The 23,704-nt window shown below is 35.7% G+C and overlaps 1 protein-coding gene across 2 annotated transcripts in view; it reads right to left on the reverse strand.

The window, feature by feature from the left end:
- Window positions 1-901: 901 nt before the first annotated feature.
- Window positions 902-23,704, reverse strand: part of LOC111504829 (serine protease inhibitor 88Ea) — a 32,581-nt gene continuing 9,778 nt past the window's right edge. Inside the window, exons 2-5 of one of the 2 annotated variants that reach the window (XM_023159536.2) lie at window positions 20,825-21,126; window positions 10,063-10,492; window positions 7,240-7,475; window positions 902-1,466 (exon numbers count right to left, since the gene is read on the reverse strand). In XM_023159536.2, coding sequence (XP_023015304.1) covers window positions 1,185-1,466; window positions 7,240-7,475; window positions 10,063-10,492; window positions 20,825-21,121 — 1,245 coding nt within the window. In that variant the 5' untranslated portion in view covers window positions 21,122-21,126 and the 3' untranslated portion in view covers window positions 902-1,184. Of the gene's footprint in view, window positions 1,467-3,349; window positions 4,102-7,239; window positions 7,476-10,062; window positions 10,493-20,824; window positions 21,127-23,704 lie in introns of those variants that run through there. The other variant, XM_023159535.2, reaches the window with a different exon arrangement.

Here is a 23,704-nt window from a genome sequence, read left to right on the forward strand (position 1 = left end):
TTTATATTAAGTTATTGAAGTGATAACTTCTTAAGGAGGGAAACCACTTCATTACCTAGCGTGTTACGTCGCCAGTTTGTCTGGTTTCCCTTTCTCTCACGCATATGTCAGCGGAAGGCAGGCTCCTCCTCTCTCTTCGGACAGACGCTCAGTGTTTAGTGTGCGCTGTGCGATAGATATATATTGTTGACAGTATTATAAAAATATAATGGCATCATCGTAATGGGATATGTCATCGCCCTCACTTCCTCAAGACAGTTGAGGTTGAGGCATTTGTGGTTCAGCCTAGTACCACTGATGAGACCTATGGCGGGTCGAGACAGCACAGTCTGGTGTTGAATCATAAATGTGTTGTGTTTCATACAGCAAACAGTTACACTTTTATTATAAATTATGTATTGATATTGATGATCTAATTGATATCATGATAGGTATCATTTATTTTTGAAATGAACATTCTGAATATTTTCAATGATGAGCTGTATGGTAGCTGGTTGGTCGGTGAGTTCCACTCATCACTATTTTGATTGTTAGTTTCATCACAACTCTGGGATGATAGGTGTTCACTGTATGTCATCTAACCCATGCTAGACTCGCTATCCATTAAAAGGTAAAACCTCGTAAATCTTTAGCCTGAACATATTGGTTCATATCAAAACGAAAACAGAGAAACCTATTTTATTTCAACTTATATTTTTAGACGGTCATCTTCCAATTCGAAAAGTATTTTGGTTGACGAGATTTTGATATCTTTCTGCAAATATCAGAATTTCAAGTAAATTCATTTCAATATATTCGGGATGAATTTTTTTTACAAATCTATAATGATGATCTATTCCAAGAATATAAAGTAAACATATGAGAAATTATGTACAAGGTGTGTATTTAAATAAAAAAACCATTTCATCAATAATTAGTTTTATTGAAAAGAGTGTATATACATTAAAAAACTAAGAGAAATACTCAACGTAGACAAGAATCACATTGCTTTTTCTTCCTCTAGTGACGAAACTTTTTCTGAATAGAATGGCAGTGTTCTAGATTTGAAAAAGAAAGTAATGGGATTTCAGGTACACGTCTGTTTACGTATAAAATTATAATAGAAATCTTATTCCTATATGTTCTTAGCTTAAATTAATAAATACGAAAATATCAATTACAAATCAGATTCAGAAACAAGTCTTTTAGTGGGGTCTTCTGAAAACTCCTGTGAAAAGTATAGCATTCTGTGCTTTTTCGTAAATCACGTAGATGAATGGATGGTTGCATATGAACTGAGCTGGTTCCGCAGGTCTACTGGAGCGGAAGCTGAAAAGAACAGTGGCAGCTGCAGCTTTCGTTCCTTGTTCGTTAACCTCAATCTTTGCCTTATGCAATGCCTCCCCAAGAGATAGCTTTTTGTCAGAGAGAGTGGAGAAGTTAGATGTAGACTGAAAGACGTCGCCGATGCCCATATATTCCAGAACCTGTAACATGAGTGTTGATTATTTTTTTCTACTGGATATGAAGTGAAGGAAATAATGAAATGTGAATATGTCCATATTAAAAATACCAAGTGCTTGTTTCTTTTTATTCAAAAGTTATTAATTACTCCACGGAACAATTGGACTCGACTGAAAGGAAATTTTTATATAGAATAAATCCAAAACAAACACTATATCCGATTTTGAAAACCAGGAAAGTCTAGTGTCGCCTAAAGCTTGACGCCTACTTGTCCGGCACAGTACAGCACAATATTTCCGAATGACTCCAGGCAAATTTTCAGAACTTCTGGATATTCTGGAGCGTGCCTTGACAAACATCACAATTTTTCATCGTCCATTTTCATAGGTACCGTCTGACACCGTGCTGTCAACTGATGGAATAGCAAAACAGAGAGACAGAAACTTCCCAGGCACGTTTGGACAAGTTGATGCTCGCCGGCGACGCGCTCACTAGGTCAGTCCGTCACAGTAGGTACCGTTATTTGGCCTTTCCGGCGGCAAACTCTCTTGGCTGTGCCGTGACGGGACGGGCCGTGCCGTGCGGTGCCGGACAAGTGGGCGACAAGCTTATCACGCTTTGGAGAACAGACATAGCATATATGAATATTGTTGAGACTTGTATATGACACTGGACTTTTATTTTTCTGATTGATTCGGCCGTTACTTGATGAAGATACATCGTAATTTCAAAAACTACATAGTACAGTTTTTGAAAAAACTGGACTTTTAGATGGTTTCCAAAGTCTGATAATAGCAAAAGTGTGGCATGAGAATTATGAAAGGTGATGAAGGTACCATTCCACACAGCCCATTGTTTACATTTATATGAACTACTCCGTTGAAATTAGGGAAAACTTCCACGATAAATCACTCGTATTATTGAATAGGCAAAGTTAGAGTTAAGAAATAGTATAGTTTATCTTCTAATGACACCAACTTGGTTGTTAAAACGTGCGTCGAGAAGAGTGTTTTGAACTGAATGCATTGTTTAGTATGTTTGTGAAGTTAAATTGAAATGGTTGTATCTATAGGTACTATTATAAATATGAAAGTTTGTGAGGATGGATGTAAGTTTGTGACTCTTTCACGTGTTTCAGTTTGTAGCCCAACAATAAACCCAAACATCAAGCTCTTTTGTGATCTCTTAAGAATGACCTGTTCAAAAATACATGTTGAAACTTGTTCAATCTCTAATAGTGATCTAAGTTTTCAGGGAGGCTACAAATTCTACCAATATTCCATCTATTCAAGAACTCAGTTTACCAATGTTGAAATAAATGAAAAGAGGTTAACTTTTCTATATAAAATATCAACTTGTTCAAAAGCAATTAAAACCATAATGCCACTGTAAGAATTCAGACAATTAGGAGTGATAATGAATTAGTTTGTTTCTAAAGTTTTATAGCTACTGGTTTTCATTCTTTGCAATTAGAAAAAAGTTTCGGCAATATTTTTAATTATGATTTTTTGAGAAAATATTCACGTGTGGTAGTCAAAATATTTCACAGTTCATTCAACTTTTCTTTCAAGTCTCAAAAACTATTACAGTGTTACAGACGACAAAGCTGGACAAGGAAAAATAAGCAAGCAAGCAGAAAGCTCTTAAATACCCAACAAAATATTTTAACTAAATATTGTGTTTTTATTTTTATAATGCCATTCGAACAGTTTTTTATTTATAATTTTAACCACAACAACTGTGCAGATCCCAGATATTATATAACAGAGAAAACCAATCGCTAGAATAAATTATTAATGATAATGATTAAATGTTTTGCTCCTATGCAGTAATATCAAATATTATGATGAGGTGTGTTGACTACGACAAATGAATTTATGAAATGATGATTAAATCAAAGACTTACTTGATCATTTGACGTTATATTTAATTTTATAAATTATAACAGATCTAATTTCAAAATGGCAACTAGTTCATATGGCAAGTCACAAGTGATTTGTCACGGGATATAAAATAATCTCAAAGACAAATTTTCTGAATAAACTGATCAACTCTTTAAACAGGAGCATTGTTTTCATTATTGTTTACACAGTGTTGAATATATCTATAATATCCTTTAATAAATTAGACCACAAATACTGACTCTGTATACCAGTAACTTTCAACAATTGAAGAATTCTTCAGTTTTGAATGGACTTGGTTGCTTTCAACGTGGAAAAAAATATGACAAAAATATTAATAATTTTCATGAATAACCCAATTATCAATCTAATCAGAACTTCAGTTTTTGTTTGCTTGTTCTTTTTAAGAGAGCTTATCTCCAATTAAAGAGTTGACTTATATTCGAGGATTAACAACGCCCCCATTCAGTTATTTCGACGGTGGGTTTCTGAAAACCCCGACAAACATCACTGTGTGAGTTTTGCCATTATAAATCATGTAAATGAATGGTTTATTGCAGATGAACTTGGTTTTATCTTCTTCCGAGGGCATCATTCTCCAGGCAACCAGAGCAGTTGCTGCGGCAGCATGCGCCCCATTTTCGTTGATTTCTATTCTTGCCTTGTGTATGCCCTCGCCGATCGACATTTTTTCAGATGTCAGAGCGCTAAAGTCAGCATCACTACCGAACGGGTTCCCTTCACCAGAATCTAATATCTACCAGAGAAAGAAAGAGAGGTGTTAGTTTTGTTAATGGGAAAGGACGTAATTGAAAATATTTGCTATTTACAAGGATCAGTTTCTTTTTACCACTACAAAGATATCTTAGTATCAAGATTTTGAGTACAGCTAGCTGTAAATTGACAATAAGTATGGGTTTTCTGTTCAAAATCACAAATGGGGTGGTTCAAGAGAATTCCTCCTCGGACAAAAAGTTCCACAATGCAACTATGGACATGAGGACATGTCTAATTTTAATCGGACTTCCTAGGAAGTCAATTAAACGTCCATTTGATATCCCTCAGAGACATGTGAGTAGCTGTGTGTTTACCTTTTTGTTGGAATTCTCATTATTTATTGGTACTGAAGATAATTTACACTCGTATAGAGACGTTCATAATGAAATATTTTTACAATATTCATTATTTTCTGAAGTACGCAGTCTTTACCGCAGTATGGAAAAACTTTACTTACATTAACATATATACATATATACGTTTACCTTTTCTTACATATATACAGTGGATTAGTTAATGTAGCTTGAGATTTCTTGGTGATGGGATTATTTAGAAGAGTAGATAATTGATAAAATAACACTTTTGAAAGCTTTTCCTCGTTAAATACAAAACCCCCTTTTTTGTCACACATAGGTACATTACATTTCAACAATATTTTATTCATTGTTTCCAGATAATAATGCAAGAATTAATTGCCAATTTTAAAGAAGAAGAATTAATCTAACTGAATTACTTTATCATTTTCGTTACTTCATAAGAATATTCAGGAATAATGTTTTTCAGTTTCGGTATATAGGGAAAGTAATTTCGTTTGATCAAGTAATTACTAAGAAGAAAAGATAACAAATGATCTTGGACTTGAATTCACATAATTCACAAATTATTTCATTTGAATATCATGGTTTTGAAATTTTTTATGAAAATATATTAAGACCATCCTCACCCACACTGCAAGCAATCTTTTAGACTCCTCATTAATCTTGTTTATTAATTCTCATATACATTTTGTAGCTCTCCCTGAAGATGATGGACTATTGAAATATTGAAAATATAGTGTGATAAGAGTACCCGTTTCTCGCATGATGCTTACCCAAAATTTTTTCAACATTTATATATACAACTATATAGTCCGCGTTGAACCGCGTTTGGTGTTTTGTTGTTCGACGTTTCGGCTTCGACTCTGAAGCCATTTTCAATAGGTTATAACCACAATGAGTTCTCAATCTGCCTACTCCTCAGGTAGTGACAAGCTTTGAGGGTTTCGTGACTTGTCGCCAGGGTCTCAATCTGCCCCTTCCCAAGCGCCCTCGTATGTTACGCAAACTTGTATATCTATTAAACTTTTATTCAATCTCACAATAAAATATTGCTTAGAAATGATATCATGGATCTTTATCAAGTATCCGCAGATTCCATCACATCAAGTGGTTTGAATTCGGAGACCGAGCTTTTAGTTATGAATAAAGTAATTTCATCACCCCAATATATGAAGATCCTCAGATTGGGTAATATGTATTCCCAATGACACATATTGGAGCTTTTCAGCTTTTATTCAAGTAGGAAAATTGCAACTTGTTGATTTCTGTGACTCTAGTGATTTGGTGCGGTTTCGTTTCAAAAGTTAGAGTTGACGACCTCAGTTTGATACACTTTTTCTTAGTTACCTCAGATGAATTTAATTATCGAGATTTTAACTCGGGGCGCGACGAATATCGTAAAAAACTTACTCTTCAAAGTCTGCAGACTCTATCCAGACCACTCAGTAAGTCTTAGTGAATGTCGAAGCGATTGGCTAGATAGCCTTATTATGAACCACTTTGCAAAAATAAAGTGTTGATTCGTCATATACCATATTTTGGATTCAAAAATTTTGAAGGGAAATAACAGAGATACTAGCTATAAAGCAATGCTTTTATTTTGCTTGAAAGAGGATCCACATTCATTTGCACTACTTATAGCAGGGGGCCCACGATGCAAAATGGGGATTTACTCGAGCGTCATTGAGACATATCAGGTTGCAAAGCTTAGATGATAGGAAGAAAAAAATGTTATATGATATATACCTTTTCATCGGTGGGGGGGGGGAAGCGGCTATAGATTTTTAAATATGTAAAAAAATACTGTTGCATGGACACACTCGAGCGCGTCAGATATTGATAGCATCAATGTCCTACGTATTTTTAATAATGTTGGTATGCTAATCAGATTTTCTAAGGGGGTGTTAAGTGCAACAAAAAAAGCTCTCATTCAGTAATCTGACGATTTCGATCTGACGCAAACTCGCGGTCGTTATTAGGTATAATGTGCAAAAAAAATTCGCCATTTTGAAATACTCAAGCGCGTCAGATTAAGATTATACGGTTCATCTTTATGTTTTAGATGTGCTGTCTCATAATCTGACAATTATATCTAGACTAGAGTGATTCGCTCAATTTGACAAAAACAATATCTTTTTTATTTTATTTTTTTTAATCATTGAACTTAATTGGAAGTTCAGGAAATAGCATGCAAATAAATAAGTGTATGTTTTTTAAGTAGAATACTTGTATTTATAAGAAAATAATTTAAAGAAAATGCTCAAAAAATTTATTTTTTTATAATCAATTGAATAATTAATGAAGAAAAGAAAAATGAAACTTTTTATGTTTTTTATCACTTTCATTTGTAACTTTGCTGCCCTCCCCTTTCTTTATGTCACTATAAAATTGTCAGATTACTGGAATATACACTTTTTAGCAGGTAATTAACTCACCTTACCTTAATCTGACGCGCTCCAGAATTTCTGATGATCAATTTTTTTTACTAATTTGATCCTTTATCCCTTACAGGGGGCCATATATATGGGGCTCATATTTGGTGGAGGTACTTAACCGGGTACAAGGTATCCCCCAGTATATTAATTTGCCGCGCTTTAGTAAATCCCGAAATCCCCGCTTGGGCTACCCTATTATTAATTCGCGTTCAGATAACTACTGTAAAATTTAGGATAGTTAGAACTATACTGGACAATTTCTATGGATTGTTTCATAAAATTAGTACCTGATGATGTTTGAAATCAAACAATAAATTCGAATTTTTTTAAATGATAGAATTAGTGAATATATTTATTGTTACTTACCGGTGTTAATTCAATCATAGTTTCCAAACTGAATTTGGGCAAAGCCACTTGAACGGTTTTGGGAATCCAATCGTTATTGTCTACGACTTTTTTGAGAGTTTCTGCATTAAGATTTTTCAGAGTTGTTTCAATAGAGTCTTCAGCGTCACTCCACGGTGGCAAAAATATCAACATTTTAACGTTGTCTCCTTCATAAGGTAGTTCTAGAATATGGGCACCTAGAGATTCTGATATATCTGTAACGACAAAACGAGATTAAATTTGACAATGCACCATAAATTGTTTTTAATAGATACTTCTGAACTGTGTTAATATTTTTTTTGAGGAAGAAAAAGAGATGTTAGTTTGGCATTCTTCCGCTTGAGTATTTTTATAGAAAACTCTTGAAAAACAATTGAAAGGCCATTTCTCTAGGAAACAATTTGAAAAGTTTCCCAATCTAACAGTTTTACAAAATAGTATTCACATATTAAAATATTTGTAAAATAACGAAATTATTTTGGTAATTATTGATTTATGGCTTTGAAGATGGTGATGTATACTCATATACATGGAGGATATCCCATTTCGCAATCACTGAAATTTGGTATTGTACTTCTAAAATTAGGTATCACTTACTCAAATATGTATGTCTAGGTAGGTGATGGAATTATTTTTAATTAAATGAAAAGATTTATTCATGCAGTGAAGGCTGATAATGAGAAACCCATTTAGTGCTTTGCCAGCAGAAATTTGTATGAACTGATTAAGAGTGAGAGGCCCGGTTTTGCCGGGTATGCCTACAGACACGTACGCTTTATTAAAATGTGTAATGACAGATATGTTTAAAGGATTTCTGCTCATTTCATTATATTCAGAAAAGGGCATGGAAGGTTTGGACGAGGAGATTTTTTGAGAAAATGAAATACTTTTCCAAATATTATTGTGTGAAATGTCTTGTTCGAAGGAGTTTTATTGAACTTCTGCACAGGATAATGCTTACTAAAAATTCAAATATGTCTTCGTCCGAACCTTACAATGCCTATGTAGCTTACAATAAGACACTCAGTTTCCAAAAAAAAATAATTATAAGATCATATTTTGCAAAATTAAATTTATGCTGCTGCTGTGCTGGTACAGATACGTAGATGATCTCTTAGTCTGATTTATTGGTACAGGTAGGCATTTGGACAAGTTTTCCGAATTTGTTATTTCCATTCACCCAACAATCAAATTCACCACTAAAATGGAAGTGAATGATTCCAATAATTTTTTTAGACGTGAATATTACTGACATTAATAATAAACATGATTTTGCAATTTTCCACAAACCATCTAATACAGACATTGTCAAATAAACTCCTCGGCACATCCCTATCAACATAAAGTAGCAGCGTTCAATAGTATATTTCTCATCTGCTCTTCTTTACTGGGTAAATCTCAAAAATATTTTTTGAAGGTCATTACTCCTTTTCTATTGATATTCTACTTGGCGTTCCACAGGGTTCCATTTTGGAACCTTTATTGTTCATCATTTATACTGATGACATTATCTCGTCCATCAAGAATTGTAAAATACAGGCTCATGCTGGTGACACACAGTTATATATTCCTTTTAAAATCGATGAGTGTGCTGAGGCACAAAATCTCTTTAACGCTGATCTAGATTTGATCAATTATCTATCAAATGGACATGATTTGAAACTCAATCCTAATGAAACAACGACAATGCATTTTGGATAGCAGCAGACTCGTAAATTTGCAGAAAACAATTTCCACTACGAACTAGGTCATACTATCTTTCCTCCTGCCAGTAGAGCTAAAAACTTATGAGTGTAATGCTTGGCACCGACTTTTGATTCACTGATCATATTAAAAATTTAATGAAAAAAGCCTGTATGTTATTGAAATTGTTATATTGCAGTCGTTTTATTTTGAGCCAATTTAAAAAAATGCTTTGTGAAAGTTTGGTGCTAAGCCACTTCAACTACTGTGACCTTATATATGGGCCATACTTATATGATTCGGACAAAAAAATAATACAATGCGGAATTTGTAAGTATGATTACATATCTGAAGCCTAAAAAATCTCCCCCTGGCTAAATATGAAAAACCGTAAGTTTCACCATTTGGGTTGTTTTGTTCATAAATTGATGACCCTTCCCCATCATACCCTTTTAATACAGAAACTAATTCTGCGTGAATCAATAAATATTAGAGATACAAACAAATTAACTATGCCACGATATTGCACTGCACAGTTTCAATGAGATTTTCTTTTGGGTGCTGTGAAACTTAATTCATTGCCTGAGTATTTGAAGAGATTCAATATCAGAAAATTCAAATACAAATATAACAATTATATTCTCAGTATTCTCAATGTTTGATTATTGGATAAATCAATAATAAATGAAACAAAAGATCAGTTTGATTTAACAACTCTTTCAGGGGATAATTACCAAATAATATTTTTATTTTTTTTTCTTGTTATGGTACCATAATTTTTTTTATTTATTTATGTTAACGTTTATTATAAGAGGTGGTTGAGTTTGAGTAACTCTGAGCTAGACTTTGCCAATGAGTACCAGAATCTCCTGTAACTTTTTTCTCTTTGTATTTCTTTGTATTTTCAATACCGCCGACTTATTATTTCCTTTTTATCCCCCATTATATGAATCTCTTGTAGCAATTGCTTGATGACGTCTCAAGTTTTCGTAGGCTGATGAGGACCTCCACAACAGAAACATTCTAGACTGAGAAGGGAGGAAGAGAAGAAGGAAACGGTTATTATGAATAAATGAATGGGTTCAATAATAATGATAATAATGAATACATAATACAAACCATGTTTGAAACTGCCTTCTACGTGCATCATGTCGACCATAATCTGCTTAGTGGGACTGACGTAGAAAACTTCTTGCTTGGTAGCCTCTGGAGGGAACTTGTTCTCCCATACTCCTTTGAAGTAAGCCGCGTTGACTAGTACGAGGTTAGTACTTTGATCGATGGTTCCAGGAGGAAGCAAGTCTTTGATCATGTGGTGGGTCGTGTTTTCGACCCAATTGTTTATGTATAATCTTGCACCTTCGGGATTGGTTTTGAAGGACCTTCTCTCGAGTTCGTCGGGGAAATCATTGGCAACGCAGTCTCTGATAGGGACTTCCTCTTCGACATATATTTTGTTGGCATTCGTGAACTCATAGGGAGCGCTCTTTGCCAGCACTTGCGTCATTATCCGGTCCAGTTTGTAGGCGGCGTAGTTATCTGATTTTTCCTGAAAATTATAATTATATTGTAACCATCACTCTATTTTCAAAAGATTATGCAGGGTGTCCTAACGGTGTGTATTGGATTGACATATATGAGAAAGAGTGTAATATGAAAGTTATTTGATACCAGCAGCAAAGTGTGCTTCGTTTTCCGTGATAGCATAAAAGTGTATTTCATTTTCCTCTCATATTCAGTACATTTTTTTCACTATGCGCTTGGAAGAGTTATTATATAATTCGGATAATTAGGAAGTAATGCAGGTTATATGAATTCCTATCGTCGGTTTTAATGTGATCGTTTTTATTCGGTGTATTCAGTGCTATCAGTGTTTGTTTCTTATCTTACATTTGAAATTCTAATACTGTAGTTGCGAATACTATTGGAATTATAAAAAAAGTTTGTATGAAAATAAAAATGTTTAGAACTTATTCAGAATTACTGATCATTGACCCCTAAGAAAACTCGTACCTACATGTAAAAATATGGTACGGCCATCGATAATGATAAATACAGTCTACTGTTATTTATTTCCTAGATCTGAAGTTATGAAAACGTTCATGTTTTGAGGAAGGCAATGTTTACACCCCTTACACCTGAACCAACCAAATTTTGCACCTAACATAAGGTCTTCCAACAGGAACTTCCGAACTTTGACAATTGATAACGGCCATCTTGTTGAAGCTACATCTGTCAAATTAGTTGTCATTTATTCAGCCGGTCGCCATAATCGTTCTACCAAGAAGCATATTCGCAATGTGAAGAGTATCTGTGAGCGTGTGCAGAAGAATCCGAAGCCGTCGATTTCCCGTCGCTCACAAGAACTCGGCCTTCCGCAGACCACACTTGACGGATTTCGCGTCGTGACTTGGGCCTGCACCCTTACAAAATTCAACTGACCCCGGAATTGAAGGTAGGTGAGCATAGACAACGACGGATGTTAGCTGAATGAGCTCTGGACCAGTTGGCAACTGACCCCTGTTCTCATCGAAAAATTATCTTCGGCGATGAGGCCCATTTCTGGATGAATGGGTACGTTGAACAAACAACATTCACGAATTTGGAACGACATCAATCCACATGAGTTCCAAGAGCGTCCAATGCATTCCGAAAATGTCACTGTATGGTGTGGATTTTGGGCTGGCAGCGTCATGGTCAATATTTTTCTGAGGACGACATTGGCCAGACCATCAGTATCAATAGGTCGATGATTACCAACTTCTTCTGGCCTGAATTGGATGATCTGGACGTCAACGGCATGTGGTTTCAACAGGACAGCGGTATGTGCCACACAGCTCAGGCCACATTGGATACTCTGTACGATCGATTTGAGGCCATAGTCATTTCACGTGGAGGTGATATGTCCAGTTTACGACTCCAACTGACCTCCCTGTAACTTTAGTTCAGGAGCGAGTCTACAGATGAGATGGATGTCGAGTTTACGACTCCAACTAACCTCCCTGTAAATTTAATTCAGGAGCGAGAGCTTCTCAACTCCCCAACTGCTGATCCAACAAATGAACCTTAAAAAAGGTTTATGGTGCAGCCAGGAAACGACTGAGTCATCTCCTCAAGAGCGGGGTATTTTAAAAAACCGCCTTGCACCCAATTCTTGAGTGGCGTACGCAGAATCTGTCTCAGGTGGGGGAATAAACCCTTCATGAGCAGGTTAGCAAACGTTTGCGCTCAAGTGATGATTCACCAAAACTAGAGGCGAAAAAGCCCTGCAAGGCTGAATCTAAGGCATCGTCAGGTGTAGCTGACGTGCAAAAACCCTCATATGGGAAGGTTGTCGTGGGTATCAAGGTGGGAATCTTGCAACTTGACTATCCGACTACCTCATTAACAGAACATATATTTTGTGCCTGCCCCGCTGGGGACCGAATCAAGTCTTCGGAGTTCGGCAGAGCTGTACTCTGTACTATCTGACCTGAAAGACCACTCACTATACAAACTAATCGGCTTTGTTAAGAAGCTGGGTTTATTTAGCTGGGTCGAATAGACCCACTCACTTTGGACATAACCTAACCTAACCTATATAGAGCTTCGCTCCAAGCATACACTGAGATAGATGGAGGATTCTGTCAATGATTGTTCATTATGGTTATGAGTGTTCCACCGACTCAGTCCGCTTGATTTTCCTGATAGAGGGCATTCCAGAAGTTGGGAGAAGATGTGGCTCCTCTCTTCGAATATAGTTTTCAAAAGTTATTCCATTTTGGAAAACACCATCTTTGTGTAACAAACACAACTGATTTCTGTAATTGTGTTCTGGTTGTCAAAATGACTATTTCATTCTTTCAGTATGACGAAATCAACAAATCATTATCTATAATACTATAACATGATAATCTCAACATGAAAATAATAACCAAAACATTAGAGATATAAATATGTTTATACAAACGAAATAATGATAATGGACTATCTTGAATGTCCACTAAAAATTGCTATCGACTGAGCGATAGACTCAAAATAGATCAATGGTTATAAAATTGTTATTGTTATCCTTGAAAATATTATAACAAATTGGGTCTGTAGTTGTTGATATACTTCTTTGAATTATGTGATGGAGGTGTTTGAAAACAAACCTGGTACTTTCATTCTGCGAAATATATGCTGGAGAAATATGTTGATAAGAAAATTGTGATAACAAAATTGACGTGACGATAATTATATATTTTATTAGGTATGTATTTTGTTATAGAATCATGCCGCCTTTTTTAAATTTGACATTATTTCTTGATGAATCGTGGAATGAATAAAATTCATTGATCAGCCTACTGAAGAATTGCTCAAAAATATTATTAAGAACACAATGAAAACAAGCTCCCGTCATGAATATAACATCTGTGATATCACCTTCCAAATTTAATTTCGGTATCTGTGAAGATCCAAAAATAGTTCCATGGTTCCACACATTTGCCTATCGGTATATTACCCTTGGTGATATACTAGTGCATCACAACAATCCGTACATGTCTTGAAACATCAAACATCATTGTGGAACAAGCTACCACACCATAGGTATATGGTGAAAAAACTCAAAAACAGTTCAGAACTTTGAGAGTATTCCCATTCCTTGAAGAAGGTTTCCATTTTTACTTGAGAGAGGTGTTAGAAATCACACGTTAAAAGAGGTAAGACCCCGCTAATCCTTAGCTCGCACAAGTTTCGACTTCTGAGGGTTGTCGTTATTAGGGGTGCGACAGCTGGTTAACAGTGGTTGACGGTGATGAGCCTGGAATTTTATCGTCTAGTAGATAAGATGTTAAGTCCAGAATATTCGAAAGTGTTCGGATTCCAGAAGATTTCGTCGTGTCCGTCTTCATATTTCAACCAATTCACACAAAACATTAAAATATCACACACATAAAACCGTACCTATATAAAATATTGAGTCCACACTGATAATTTATGATTTTTGAAGTGATAACTTCTTATGGGAGGGTAAACCGCTTCGTTACCTAACGCGTAACGTCGCCAGTTCATCTGGCCCCTTTCTCTCACGCGTACGTCAGCGAAAGGCAGGCTCCTCCTCTCTCGTCGGACAGACGGTCGGTGTTTAGTGTGCGTTAGACATGTACTGTTGACAGTATTATAAAAATCTAACCAGCAAGCAAGTAATTTTTTTTATTATGTGAAAAGTGGCTTGAAAATTATGATTCTAATTTTGTGTATGTACATTATTAGTATCATTTTCAGTAAATGTGTATATAGACTAGTTTTCTGAGGAGGGGTATCTTATTCGGAGGAGTCCAAAAATGTATCTGCATTTTATATACTACTTTTTAAAATGAATTATTTTGTTCATAACGACCCGAAAAAATGTGTTTAATATTATCTATCAATTTGTTCCGTTGTATGATATATTGATATCTTTTTCAACTTTTCGAGACGTGATCTCGCATCATCCTAAATACGCCACTGGTTGAAAGTGAATAATAATTTAATGAGAGTCCAAGATACCATATGTCCTAAATTGTTTAGATGAAATCATTTTGTCATTGGTGAATCCTGAAAATTAATTAAATGAGTGCATTTTAAATATGAAAATAATAGAATGGGACAATTTAACTTTTAAGTTAGGAAATGATGTTTTGATTTCGGTTTCAACGGTATCGACTACTATCGTCACTAGCCTCGTGTTTTGGGTATACTATGTTAATAACTCCTGAGCCAACTATCAATTATTTTCTGTCTCGAATTATTGTATTTGAAGTCGCTCTGCTTTTTGAAGTACATATAACTAGTCAATGTCAAAAAATCACGCTGTATACCATGTGTTTCTGAGTGTCACCATGATTTAGCCAAATCCTCGGTAGATAACAGTATTATCCTGAAGTGGGTTAAAGGACACAACAGGAGTAAAGGTGATCGCATTGCCGACTTATTAGCCAAGGAAGCGGCTGGACTAAGAGTTTTAGGACCCAGTGGCACCTACGGCCTGATGACTTCGACAATTGCGGAACTAGCCAAAACGTCACAACCATGCTCAAGAGATGGTATGAAATCAAAGGATGTAATTTTTCCAGGATCACCCTGGGCGACCCTGAAAAGCTGGCGTCGAAGAAATATCTGGCGATGACCAGGAAAAATCTACGCTTAACAGTAGAATTTCTGACTAGGCCACTGTCAACTAAGGAAACACCTCCACAATATGGGGCTAGTGGACACACCTCTATGAAGGATGTGTGAAGAGGAAGATGAAACTGTCAGGCATGTCCTATGCGAATGTTCGGAATTATCGTCAATAAGAGAGTGTGTGTTCGGTGAGTCTTGGCCTACACCTGCCGATATAAAAGAGATGTCCCCCAGAGACCTGTCCACCTTCCTGGAAAGGACAGGATGGACGATGACCTAGGAGGACAACTCCTCGGGAGGATTAACAATGGGTCACATGTGGCCTATGTGCTGTGGGCTTCCCTTCTCTACAGATACCTTGTGTTTCCCCGATTTCGAAAGTATTGCTATTTTCATACATGATTTAGCTTCATATCTTCATCAATAAGGCTGTAATAATTTTCCAATTGAATTTTGAAAGTTATCATCGTAAAACAGCAGAACAAAATATTCAATATGTAATGGTATTGATTCTGATCCAATTTTTGGATTTATGTAGACGGTATCCGGAAGTGACACCAATGAACCTCGGATGGTGAAAATCTCAATTACATAACCAGCAATTTAACCTTCAAAATCGATTTCGATACTTTAAAAACAAGCTTTATGAAAGCAAAGAAGACATCGTGAACTGTGGTTACATTCAATAAATGATTGAGTTAAACAACCACTGAATAGAGTGAAGATATCCTGTAATGCGGTTTAAATGATTTTATGGCAATGAGCCATCAATTATCTGAATTATCTCATCAGGTTTGAATCCGTTATTATCGTTGAATAATCAATGACGAATGAGAAATATTGCAGAAGACTGAATTATAATAATTTCCCATGATACCGCAGAATTCCTACCGAATCATCCTTTTTTCAGAAATTCATGTATTTTATAAATAATTGGGAAACGTCTATTTGGTATTCAATATAAAACGATGACGTACATGAAAAAACTGATTCCAAGCGTGGCCATTTGTTTTGTGATTTTTCGCGTTTTCATAATATTTTCGTACCTATGCTGATATGAATGGAAAAAGCGTGAAGTGGACAGTGAAAATAGGAGGTTTCTGGCAGAATGGACTGCTCAATATTGCTTTACGCTGCCTAATAGGCCTCAAGCGGTTCCAGTGTGCCTTATATGCAATAAAACTGTCGCTATTGTTAAGAGTGGTAATTTGAAGCGACACTATGAAACAACTCATCAACAATTTCACAAAAACTTTCCTCTTGGCAGTAAGGCTCGTGAAGAAAAACTTCAATCTCAGTTCTCACAAAAAAAAACACAAAATACTAGTTCGTTGCATAAGCGAGCAAGAAGCAGAAGCAGCGCTACGTGTGTGCTGGACGCTTAATAAACAGCAGAAACCATTCACAGATTCTGAGATGGTGAAAAAATGTATGTTAGAAGTAGTTACGGTACTTTTTGAAGAAAAAAGATGTCCCTGCATTTCAAAGTATTTCATTGTCAGTGAGAAGTAATACACGAAAAACAGGAATTTTTGCTGCTGATAATAAAAACACTCTTCTTCAAATTCTGTAGAAGGCACCTTGCTACGCCATAGCATTTGATGAATCATGTGACATTGTTGATGATGAACAAATGTCTATTTTCTTGATATTGAGTGTCAGATTTTTAGGGAAGAGTTACTAGCAATATTGCCGTTGAAAGGATACACTCGAGGAGATTTATTCAAGGTCATTGATGAATTTATTACTAAGTCTAACATTAGTTATGATGATTGGCAAAGAAAAAGGTGTAGTAAAGATAATCAGTGATAAAAACTCAGGTATAACATCGTATCAGTGCCTAATTCACCAAGCAGCCCTCTGTGGAAAACTTAGTGCTACACTGAAAGAAGTGATGGAGAGCTTGGTTAAGTTGATTAATTTTATGAGGTCTCATTCTGCTCTTCAGCAGAATGAGATTTCAAGGAGTTTCCTTCTGACAGCGTATTCTGACTTAACTGCAACACGACAAAATGTTCGTTGGCTAAGTAAAGGTCACGTTATTGAAAGTTTCTGGCTGATAAAAGAAAAAGTAACCTCTTTCTTGCAAAACTTAGATACGGAGGGAGCCAGAAAGCACAAACAAGCGTAATATGCTGGTTGTGGTTTTTTTAAAAGATATTTTGAAATATTCGAATGCGCTCAACAAAGAATCATAAGGAAATGAAAAGTTATTATGTGATCTGATACAAAACGTGTCTGCTTTCCGTCGCAAGCTAGATATCTTTGAAAAAGATATTGCAAGACAAGAATTTATTCATATTCCGATAATTTTTTAATATAAAAAGAGCTCTAAAGAAAACATTGCAGTGTTTGTAAAATTTCTGGCCGATCTTAGGAACGAATTTGCTACAAGAGTCCAAGACTTTGCAGAGATGGGCAAGCTATCTCCGTTTCTTAAATCGTCATTTGAAGTTGATGTAGCAGCAGAATGGACAGATGTGGCTGCCAAAGGCATCACTTCAAAGAGATAATTGATTTGCAAGAAGATCTGCCTTTGCTAATATATAAAACGGAAATATATAAACTGGACCAAACATGTTCCAGAAAAATATGAAAATTGCAAGCAACTAGCTATAAATTTGGCCACTATGTTTGACTCAACAAACATGTGAAAAACAAATATCGTTCGAGATTAACGGACGCCCACCTAGAAAACACACTTCTAATTTGCTGTTCCTATCGAGAACCAAACTATAAAAAACTGGCTCAAGACCGTCGGTGTAATTTCTCACATTAATTTTAGGTCTTGTATTTTATAATTCAGAATTTGATTTGAAACAAAAATAATATATAGGTAGCACTTGATTTTGATCAGTTGTTTTTTTCTGGACCCCACCTAAGACTACTTGCCGACCCCTGCACTAGGGAGCCGTCTGACTTCTATATATTTTCAAATCTGTGGAAAACGCTGCAGTCCCATGCGTCTCTTCGTACATCTTTTTCCTAAGACCAGTTCCAACTTGCTTTCTCAAAGTAGGTTTTCACTTCTTTTATCGCACGGTCCTTAAATAAAGATTTTTCCGTGTGTTTTTTCGAGTATATTCTCTGGAATATCGCTCTGGTCTCTACCAAAGGTTTTGATACTCTCATGTGTGGTTTGGAGTCCATATATGGAGTTGCTGCATGTCTAGCACAGTTACCAGTTTTTTCGTTGCATGTGATTCCTGGCTGTCCTGGTACCCGTTATAGAAGTCAATCCGTCCGCGAGTTTTCTCCGTTCTTCACGACATTCATATGCCAGTTTGGATGTCAATCTTGAGTTCATCAATGCTGTAAGTTCACCTTAATTGCGTGTGAAAATTTTAACTCATCAGGTAGCAGAAGTGTGAATTACTCCCCGTACAGTAAATTCCAGCTCTTGTCCCATATTCTCGGGATGACTGTTCATTCACAATTCTACGCGGTTTATAACTTCAACCACAAAGATTGTGTCGAACATGTATCTGGGTGTCATGTGGATGTGGATGTTCTTTCCCCACCATATTGCAAGCCAGATACTTTGTAGCTAGGTGAATTTTCTGATCTGAATTGGCATGATCTTATTATGATAAGAAGTAAGAAGAGAAGATTCGAATTTTTCCAACGCTGTTATTGGTCTAGTTTTTCTTGCTTTCGTTATTCTCAAGCGAGCAACCTTTGCATCCTAATAAGAATATCAATCGTGATCGTTTGTATCATCTTTGGTCAACATACTATACATACATAGGTTACCTTGGGTTCAACCATCACGGTGTATAGCTAATACATCATGATATTTGGTTCTAGCCTATTTGTACTTACGTGAGTGCTCTGCCTATTTTCGCCTTTCTTTTTAATCTTTTCAAATGCTGGTTCCAGGCCAGCTTTCAATCTAGTGATACTCCTAGATATTAGACTTCCTCTGACGTATTATCTTTCCATCTCAACTCTTTGAATAAAAACCTGCTATTTCTCCCTAGGCCACATGGTGCTGCTTTGAACTGAAGTCGAGACATATCTTACTAAGATCCACGTTCAATTCAAGAACTAGTCTAATCTTATATGGATGAAATTTGTACTAATTAAGGATCCTGAAAACATTTGAAAACATTCCTGATTCTCGAGATAACTTAGTAAGAGATTGCGAATTTTCCATTAGTCCAACGTGCCCTAAAACTGCAGTACAAATAGCTTCATCGTTGACAACTCCTGAACGGTTATGCTTTTTATTGTTAACATATCTAGTTTCCATAAATTTGTTCAATAATTCCGAAACGTATTTGTGTCGTACATTTTCTTCCTGGATGATTATCATTGAACATACGTGCAGCAGCTCTAGAACTATTTCCATTCTGGTAGTACAAACTCACTTTTTCAATCCGTTCTCGAAGCGTATAAACCATTGCTTTTCAAGAATTGACAAAAACAGAAACTCCAATTGTAACCTCACCTGGTAGGTAATCGTTATTGTAGAATGAGACAAATACAAAATGAAAAGAATATCGAATTCAAACTCAACTAGGCAAAATAAGAATTTTTTGAAGTATACTTCTCAAAAACACCTATGAAACCAAGGAAACAGATTTTATAGAAGTTCATTCAAGGTGGCCCGTTTTGGACTCAAATAATTTTTAGCTTCCAAACTATGAGCCTCAGACCATAATGTACTCTACTTTGTTGAAATATATTTATCATGGAACATCTGGTACTGCAAAACAATTGGTCAATTTAAAAAAAATGGTAACATGCTCTGGGATTCGATAGGGAAACATAGATCAAATGTGAATATGTCGAAATGTGCCTTCCTGTATGATATTGTTAAGGTTTTTTTTTTCTTAAAATCATTGTTCCAAAAGTTCAGGGTGGCTCGATTTCAAATGAAATAATTTGTAGCTCCCGAATCATAAGCTTCAAACCACATATTTTATACTTTGTTGAAGTCTGCTCATCATGGAGCATCTAATAATGCGGAACAATATAGGGTGATCCGTTAAAAAAAAATATAACATGCTCTGGGGGTGCGATAGGGGAAGTAACATCAAATGTGAATATGTCAAAATAGTTCCCCCTGTATACTATGGTTGACGTGTTTTTTATTTCTCCTGCAAATCATTGTACCGAAAATTATTCAGGGTGGTTCGTTTTAAATGAAATGCACTGTATATACATAGTGTTTATGTTTATTATAAAAATCTAAACAGTAAACACGTAGTATTTTTTAATTATGTGATACGTAGCTCAAAAATGATGATAGTAATTTTGTGTATGTACATTATTAATATCATTATTTAATCCTACAAAAGAAACACTTGGCTTATGATAGCTGTAATATATGTACATACACAACATAATCAATGAAAGATTTTGTTAATAAATAACCTTTCCTTAAAGTATCATATTAATATACATAAAACTTGAGTAAATACCTAAGCTTTTCTCGAATTAAACAATTTCAATATCAAATACTTCATTTTAGATCAGTTTAAGTTATCACTTCTGTCGGTTTTTATTTTTATTATTGAAATATTATCAATTCATCTATTCACAAAAACACCAGATTCAGATTCTTGATTAACCATTCGTAGCCAAGCTGTGCTTGGCTACAAATGGTTAATATAACAATATAATAATATAATACAATATAATAATAAAACAAGAAGCTGTACTTCTTGTTATAAAGAACATGTATATTATTATTGCAGTCAAAATATGAAATGATGAATATTGAAAATAGTTTACAGTAAAAATCACTTACCAAATCATCCTTTAGTCGCAGGACCTTCTTCAGGTAGGTCTCTGTTTGGCCCCCGGACAAGAAGTAGGCGATCAACAGCGCATGGTAAGTGGAATACGGCGAGAAAAACAAATTTTCATTGGGCATCAATTTGTTGATGGCGTTAAGAAGGGCCAGAGAGAATTCCTGCTGCCCGGCATAGAGATTTGCATGCGCATTTTTATTGGGTTGGTTTCCCGCGAACGGTGGAAAACACTGCTGGTTGGATTCTTTCAGAAATACTGCAACCACCACTGCTAGCACAAAGGTTATCTTCATTTTATCTGTAAAATAAACACTGTCAGGCTTTGCTGTCTACCGACGGAGTATGTGCCGCGTACTGATACCAATGCAGAGAAAGTTCGAACATGACCCACATTGCAGGAAAAAACTTTCTCGTGATAGTCCGGGAACCAAAAGGGTTTTTCAGAGTGGAAGTTTTTTTATCATAAAAAAACGTATTTGTTAGATACAATGACACTATTTTTGGCTAACATTCGTCTTAGCCTACCCCGCTAGGTGGCTACCTTGTATATGAATCGACATAACTTTTGAATTTGAGTCGATTGACATGACCCCTAGCGCCCGGAAAGGTCAAATAAAAAAGTCGGAGAACGCTGTATCAGCGTTGCGACGCTACATGTTCTCTAGTCGTCACTTTGGAATTTGAATTCTTTTCCGAAGACACCGATGGACGGTATCACATGGGCTCAACAGCAAGGTCTTTTTTGTTCTACGAAAAAGTGCAGCAGCCATAGGTGTGTCATGAGTGTCATCGAGCAAGACCCGGGTGTTGGACGCTTCCGATGCCCGAAGCATAAGCAGAAAGGCTGCGCTACGATGTCATCGACGGCTAAACAGTCAGCTTGTTTATGTATGGCCAAGGTTAGATTATGTTTTAGCATTTACTTTTATACATATTCCATTATTTTTTATATTTATTTCATATATACTCTGTAATAATAGCATTTCCTGTAACTGGGTACTCCTGTTGGAAATAAATCACTTTTGTTATCTCAATTAATTTAATTAACAACATTTAAAAAATTATGGATTCACAGACATTTCAACAAGAATTCAGTCCTTATGGAGCACCGATATTTTACTATTTGCTACCGGCCTATAACAACGACATGGGATTTTCAATGATGGAATATTGCAATTTGCAATGAAGGATCCGACTTTGTTATTACGAGCAGATGATCTGACACACACTTCGAAAGTGAAGGTCAACTTAATGTTAGTTTTGAAACTCTTACTTTTGGAGAACCCATTTAACCTTTGGCCAATACTTTCTTTTTCATTTTCAAAGGAAATAAAAATATTTTCATAAAAAATGGCTGATCCGAGTATCACGATAAGTAATGTACAAAAAAAGACAAGTTGAAGACTTTAGTAAAAATAAGAAGTGAAAGTCTTCGATTTCCCTATGAAGTATTTTTTAAATCAGTCAAATCATATATTCAATTACTCATATCAAGACTTAAAATTCAAGTTTTCGTGAGTTAATTGTTAAAGTAAACACTTCTGAAGGTCTCATCACAGCCAGGAAAGATTACAAAATCAATATTGAAAAAAACAATATTTTTTTAGTCTTGTATGAACATCCTGGCTGAATTTTTTTGTAATACCTTGTTTGTGATGATCATTATTATTAAACGCACCTAGCACTTCGAGTAAATGAAACGATAATTTTTCCTAATGTGAATTGGATATTTCTACTGGTTTATTTCATGACTAAGCACCAGTAATTATACACGGACGAATATAAGTAACAAATTAGCAATCAGCGAGTTAACTAGAAATGGTCATTTGGGGATTTTGATATACGCTGTATGTTCAAAAAATAAGGTGAATTTTCATTCTTATTAAAAATTATTTATTTATTCATCAATTTCTATTTGCCAGCGATTTGGTTTTTCCCTTCATGAGTCTCTTCAATCTTGGGAACAGGAAAAAGTCGGAGCGGGTCAAATCTGATGAGTACGGTGGCTGCAGCATCGTACTGATGCTGGTTTTGGCTAAAAGATTGCGAACAAGCAATGATCATTCGTAATTGTAAGTGCACTATCGTGATGCGAAAGCCATGAATTGTTTTTCCACGATACTGGACTTTTTCTTCGTATTGCTTCTCGCAAGCGGCGCATAACTTCAAGATAAGACTACTTATTGTGCATACGACCATGTGGCAAAAACTTCTGATGCACTACGCACTGATGCACTACACATTTTTTACACACAATTTGTTGCAAATTTTTTGACTCACTTTTTCAATAGCACAAAATCGCTGAACACGCAAAACACTTCTAACTCTTAGCTATCTCACCAATCGTCGCAGAACGCCATCCCTTCATGAGTCTTTTCAATCTTGGAAACAGGAAAAAGTCGGAGCGGGTCAAATCTGATGAGTACGGTGGCTGCGGCACCGTATTGGTGCTGGTTTTGGCTAAAAGATTGCGAACAAGCAATGATCATTCGTCATTGCAAGTGCATTATCGTGATGCGAAAGCCATGAATTGTTTTTCCACGATACTGGACTTTTCCTTCGTATTGCTTCTCGCAAGCGGCGCATAACTTCAAGATAAGACTACTTATTGTACATACGACCATGTGGCAAAAACTTCTGATGCACTACGCTACGGAAATCGAAAAACATTTCAAATGTTTTTGAGCACTTTATTCCATTTTTTACACAAAATCTGTTGCAAATTTTTTGACTCACTTTTTCGATAGCAGAAAATGGCTGAGCACGCAAAACACTTCTAACTTTAGCTATATCACCAACAAACTAAACATGCTAATCAGCTCAAACTATGAACATATGTTCGAGACTAATGGACCAACATATAAAATAAAAAAAAC

The sequence above is a fragment of the Leptinotarsa decemlineata genome, unplaced genomic scaffold (genome assembly GCF_025532065.1).
Source record: "Leptinotarsa decemlineata unplaced genomic scaffold, Ldec_3_MD MMD2_tig00026354_RagTag_RagTag, whole genome shotgun sequence".
NCBI classification, from domain to species: Eukaryota; Metazoa; Arthropoda; class Insecta; order Coleoptera; family Chrysomelidae; genus Leptinotarsa; species Leptinotarsa decemlineata.